General features: G+C 40.4%; 1 protein-coding gene across 1 annotated transcript in view; it reads left to right on the plus strand.

The window, feature by feature from the left end:
• The window catches only part of CFAP58 (cilia and flagella associated protein 58), a 109,603-nt gene extending 103,972 nt beyond the window's left edge, over positions 1-5,631 (plus strand). The window contains exons 17-18 of the mRNA XM_086379312.1: positions 378-511; positions 4,908-5,631. Of these exons, the coding sequence (XP_086235438.1) occupies positions 378-511; positions 4,908-5,019 (246 nt within the window). The 3' untranslated portion in view covers positions 5,020-5,631. The remainder of the gene's footprint in view (positions 1-377; positions 512-4,907) is intronic.
• Positions 5,632-6,000: the final 369 nt, after the last annotated feature.

The following is a 6,000-nucleotide window of genomic DNA, read 5'->3' on the forward strand; positions in this document are numbered from 1 at the left end:
TAAAAAAGGCTTTAAGAAGCAATTTTGTAGTATATATCTGGGAGTTTTTCTTTTTTTGACTCTCAATATTCTTGAGTGCATTACACCATTCATATGTGAGCCTGTTTGGATGTGCCTGATAGCTCTCCTTTTAAGCAGGGGAATGAGGTTTCATTAAGTTGGTCATTGGATTATGAGTCTTCAGAATGTTCATCAGATTTTTACCCAGATACAGACCTTGAACTGGTAGAAGCGTGCAGATTAACCATTAAATCTGGGCATGGTTTTGTATTTCTAGCCTCACCAAGGTAAGTGGCAGCAGATTAAAAAGATTTTTCAGAAAAGGATATTGTCTCACCATGTATCTTCTGTTAATGCTGCTTTATTTGTCATACTAGGTTTTGTCTTCAGAGCTGAATATGTATGAGTCACAGAGCCAAGAATACAAGTATGAGATCGAAAAACTTAGCAACGAACTGCTGAATTTAAAGAAGAAATACCTTGCTCAGAAACGTAAAGAATACATTCAGAAGTAAGAATTAGTCAAATGTTCTAGTTTTGTTGTGCCTTTTAACTGCTGATGAGAAAAATAATTGTGGACAGCTACAGAGTCACAGACCTCACTGGGGTAAACAAAGTCAGGGCTGAGCAAATAACTTTCTGCAGGATCACCCAGTGGGTTGTTGTCAGAGCAAGATGGGTGTCTTGTCTGACTTGACCCCTCCTTAGGACCCTAACAGGGATCCATTAATATCAGCTCTCTGGTGGACCTCCTGTGGAGCAGAGGAAACCTAGTGTGATATTTTCCCCCACGTTGTTCTCACGGTTTGGGGCTGTGCCTGCAAAGGAGGTTCACAGTCACCGTGTCATGGGCTGAAGCACACTCACATTTAAAACCACAGGTAATTTTGTTAAGAGGTCTGGGTTTGCTAAAGCTGTGCTTTCTAATAATGTAGCTCAGTTCAGTTCTGTTCAGTCGCTCAGTCGTGTCTGATTCTTTGCGACCCCATGAATTGCAGCACGCCAGGCCTCCCTGTCCATCACCAACTCCTGGAGTTCACTCAGACTCATGTCCATTGAGTCGGTGATGCCATCCAACCATCTCATCCTCTGTCGTCCCCTTCTCTTCCTGCCCCCAATCAGAGTCTTTTCCAATGAGTCACCTCTTCGCATGAGGTGGCCAAAGTATTGCAGCTTCAGCCTTAGCATCAGTCCTTCCAAAGAACACCCAGGACTGATCTCCTTTAGGATGGACTGGTTGGATCTCCTTGCAGTCCAAGGGACTCTCAAGAGTCTTCTCCAACACCACAGTTCAAAAGCATCCGTTCTTCGGCACTCAGCTTTCTTCACAGTCCAACTCTCACATCCATACATGACTACTGGAAAAACGATAGCCTTGACTAGACGGACCTTTGTTGGCAAAGTAACGTCTCTGCTTTTGAATATGCTATCTGGGTTGGTCATAACTTTCCTTCCAAGGAGTAAGCGTCTTTTAATTTCATGGCTGCAGTCACCATCTACAGTGATTTTGGAGCCCCCAAAAATAAAGTCTGACACTGTTTCCACTGTTTCCCCATCCATTTCCCATGAAGTGATGGGATCAGATGCCATGATCTTCATTTTCTGAATGTTGAGCTTTAAGCCAACTTTTTCACTTTCATCTTTCACTTTCATCAAGAGGCTTCTTAGTTCCTCTTTACTTTCTGCCATAAGGGTGGTGTCATCTGCATATCTGAGGTTATTGATATTTCTCCCAGCAGTCTTCATTCCAGCTTGTGCTTCTTCCAGCTGGACCACTGTAATTATGAGCAGTTCACACACACATAGTTTTCACCTATGTTTTGGATAAACCGTTTCTGAACCATCTCTCTGTCTAGTGCCTGGCTTCTGTGTCTGATGTAGGGTATCAGCATGGGACGCCTTTCTTCTAGGAGATGATATTGCACGTGTCAGGTGAACGTTTTGGGTTTCAGGATGGCTATATGCCCAAGAACAAATGTTCTCTTTACTTTGTTATTGTTTTCCTAATCCTGGGGTGAACGAGGGGACCCAGATGAATCTGTAGGTTTGAACCTTGGCTATATGGCATTGCCTAAGTCATAGAGTTCATTCTGCAGAGGCTCACACTGGGAGTTGAAAGTCAGGCTTGGTGTGTCATCCACATGGACGTTTCAAGGACATGGTGAAAGAGGGTCTGAATGCATCCCCTGTGATTCATTAGTGGCAAATAGCTATTTAAAGAAGCTAGGTGCAAATTCATTTGCCAGTAAAAATCCACCCTTTTTGTAAATCAGAATATCCCCTCATTCCACATTTAGATGACAGTTCCTGGTTTCCTTTGGCCTTTTGATCCTCTCAGCACACACACACACAGTTTTCTGGACAAAGAGAACATACTGACTGACAGAAGGATGCCCCTCTGATGGCTCTGTTCAGTTCAGTCGCTCAGTCGTGTCCAATTCTTTGTGACCCCATGGAATGCAGCATGCCAGGCTTCCCTGTCCATCACCACCTCCCAGAGCTTGCTCAAACTCATGTTCATCAAGTTGGTGATGCCATCCAATCATCTCATCCTCTGTCATCCCCTTTTCCTCCTGCCTTCAATCTTTCCCAGCATCAGGGTCTTTTCCAAGGAGTCAGTTCTTTGCATCAGGTGGCCAAAGTATTGGAGTTTCAGCTTCAGCATCAGTCCTTCCAATTAATATTCAGGACTGATTTCCTTTAGGATGGACTGGTTGGATCTCCTTGCAGTCCAAGGGACTCTCAAGAGTCTTTTCCGATACCACTGTTCAAAAGCATCAATTCTTTGGTGCTCAGCTTTCTTTAAGGTCCAACTCTCATATCCATACATGACTACTGGAAAAGGCATAGCTTTGACTAGACGAACCTTTGTTCGCAAAGTAATGTCTCTGCTTTTCAATATGCTGTCTAGGTTGGTTACAGCTTTTCTTCCAAGGAGCAAGCATCTTTTAATTTCATGGCTGCAGTCACCATCTGCAGTGATTTTGGAGCCCCCAAAATAAAGTCTGATAGCTCAGCTCCTCCCAGTGGCCCATCCACTAGAACTGTGCTGCCCCAGGCAGTACACCACTTGTGGCTATTTATATAAAGTGAATTATAATTAAATCAAATTAGAAATTCAGTTCCTTAACTGCACTAGTCACATTTCACCTACTTAGTAGCTGTATGTGGCTAGTGGATGCTGTATCTGGCAGGCCAGGTACAGGGTTTTTCTACTTTCTATCATGGAAAGTTCTAGTACCCTGCTCTAGACTCTCTGCTTTTGCCTTGATACTTATTCCTTGTGATTGATCTCTCCAGAGGGCATCAATGGTGGTTCCATTTAGTTGGGATCCATAAACTGGAGGGAGACAGAAAAATATGAGTTCTTAGGAGGAGAACAGCAGGGAAAAAAAAAAAGATTAAGGAGCTGAAGGAAAATATGACCAGGCAAGAACAAAAGTGCTGAGATGGTTTAGACTGAAAGGAAGAAGGCTGAAGGGAGTCATTAGGATGGTCTATAAATACATTAAAAAGATCATGTAAAGGAGACATTATTCCCGTTAGTCGGCTTAGGTCAGGCCAGAAGCATTAAGCTTTGATTCCTTTGGAGAGGAAAATTTAGGTTATTTGAGGCAAGAGAGGTCAGGAGGAGGGGGGCCTTGCCTGCATCTAACAACGGTCAGGAGGTAGACAAGTTGTCAGAGTACTTGAAGGCGTCTTCTTTGCTGGATCCACTCAAGGCTGAAGCTTTTGTCCTATTTATGGAGGATGATTTTTATAATAATGAAATCAATTCTGCTAAGAGACAGCTGAATTGATGAACCAATCTTCTACAGATTCTTTCCAAATGGAATAATTTAGAATAATCTCCACGGATATTCTCCTCACACATACTCTTTATAAAATAGCAACTCATATCATTTTTACCTTTTTGCTTTTTTTTTTTTCATTTTTCTCAAACACCATTTTTTCATGCTCCAATCCTGACCTATATACCCCCACCCACCTATCCTTGACTCCCCTACTCTATACCCCAGGCTGGCCTGGAGTCTGCAGTACAAGTCAGATTGTTCTGCAAAAAGTAGAGTTTTCTTCTCTGAAGTAACTTATTTCTAGTAGTCAAATCTAATTAGTTTTAATCTTAGTAGTTTGCTCAACTTTTATTTTGAAAAAGGGACTCCAAAGATGTTTTTTATAAGACCCTAATTATACAATAGGTAATCTATATAACTGTAAGATACTTCTGCAGGAAACCTGAATGTGTGTGTGTGTGTGTGTGTGTGTGTAGGGTCATTTAAAGAAGATCTATATAGAAGATATATTGTAGATTTTAGGGAGTTTCTTCCTTTATCTATTGCCAAATGTACTATCTTATTTATATTTCTCAGTTTTTCCTGTATTTTAAACTATTTCTAATAATAACTGCTTCTCATCTAAAGTTATAGGAAAATTTGTATTTTATTAATGTCCAAGTTTGGTGAAAATGCCCTGTGTGTGTATGTGTGTGTGTGTGATAAATATTTATAAGTTTCCACTGAAACGGAAACTTTTATAAAAGTTGATAAATGATGAATTAGTCATTATAATTGAGCCAAGAGAAAGATTCCTCTGACTGATCTTTGGAACTAAACAAATGCTTTATAAAATAGGAAGATGATTACAAGTCAGGAGCCTCTGGGCCCCAGCGCTTGAGCTATAATGAGGCCTTCTATCTGTATTTAGATCAACATTAGGAAGGCATGTTTAATTGTGTCTTTCCCTAATTCTATGTGTTATCAGTAACACCTAATTACATTTAAACCACCACTTTGTCTCAAACTGGAAGCTTTGATCAAAGCAGTTTTTAGTGGTTAACTCACCCTAAGAACTTAACACCAAACTTAGAAAAGGAAAAAGAAAGTTAACTCTCAGCTCCTCTCTTACAGAAACAAGGACAGAATAAGCATGGAGGACACCTTTTCAATGGCCAAACCAAGTGGCCCTCGTTTTACTGGGGGTGGATTTCCCCTTAGCAAGTCATCCAAGGCGAAGTCCTAACTTGAAGCTGCTGGCTGGGTCCTTCTGAACAACTCATTGGAATTCACTCTGAAACATTTTGCAGGAATCTCTTGGAAATCCCTTGGATCATGACATTTAGGGAAATCAGTCCTCGGATTCCAGGATGGAAAGAAACGCAGAACTATTATAGTCCTGTACATAGAAGAGTGATGACTTTCTATTTAATCCACATGGATATTAACAGAGTGTAATTAAATCTATTCAATCAGGTTGAATTATATCAATTCAACCACTGCATGAAGCAGATCTTTTGTTACTACCACATTGATTTATTTTGCAATGCACCACATCTAGATACTCTGTGTGGATGAAACTTTCAACCCTAATTTCTCTGCACAGACACTGGTGCATAGATTTTATATTTAAAAATGTTTTTTTTTTTTTTTTGAAATGCAGTGCATTCTTATTAATAAGAATCTATTTTAATTATTCCTCATTAACAAGTCATTGATGAGATGAGAAAGGTGGACACTAAACTATTTAAAAAGCATTTTGGAGTGATTTCTATGTGGAATTTCTTTTCAGGCCTGGCGTATGAAAACCTATTCCAAAAAGACATATGAATAAATACTTCATCATAAAAAATAAAAAGAAGCCTTGTTGAGATCTCAATCTTTGTTTTGGTAGAATATGTGAGGTTTAAAACTGCTGTGAGAAATGTTTAACACAAAGGTGTGACTCAGGACCAAGACTATAAAATGAGGGGTTTGGGCTGGTATCCTCTGAAAACCTGTCCTTCCTAGACCTCACATTTGGAGAGCAGAGTTACAAGGGACAGAGAGCTGTTTGGCTTCCAGGCTACAGGCCAGCATTTTGAGTAACTAAATCCATTGTTATTTTCTTTATTTTGAAACCACAGTTAGGTGGGCATCAGTTCAAAGTTCCCCTGTTTAGAGTGTTCAGTGGTGTGGGACACCCTGGCCATCTTTCTCACAATAACTTGACCTCTGTAATTTTTAA

The sequence above is a fragment of the Bos grunniens genome, chromosome 26 (assembly GCF_055505025.1).
Source record: "Bos grunniens cultivar Pamir isolate PY7600 chromosome 26, Bosgru_T2T1.0, whole genome shotgun sequence".
In the NCBI taxonomy this organism is placed as follows: Eukaryota; Metazoa; Chordata; class Mammalia; order Artiodactyla; family Bovidae; genus Bos; species Bos grunniens.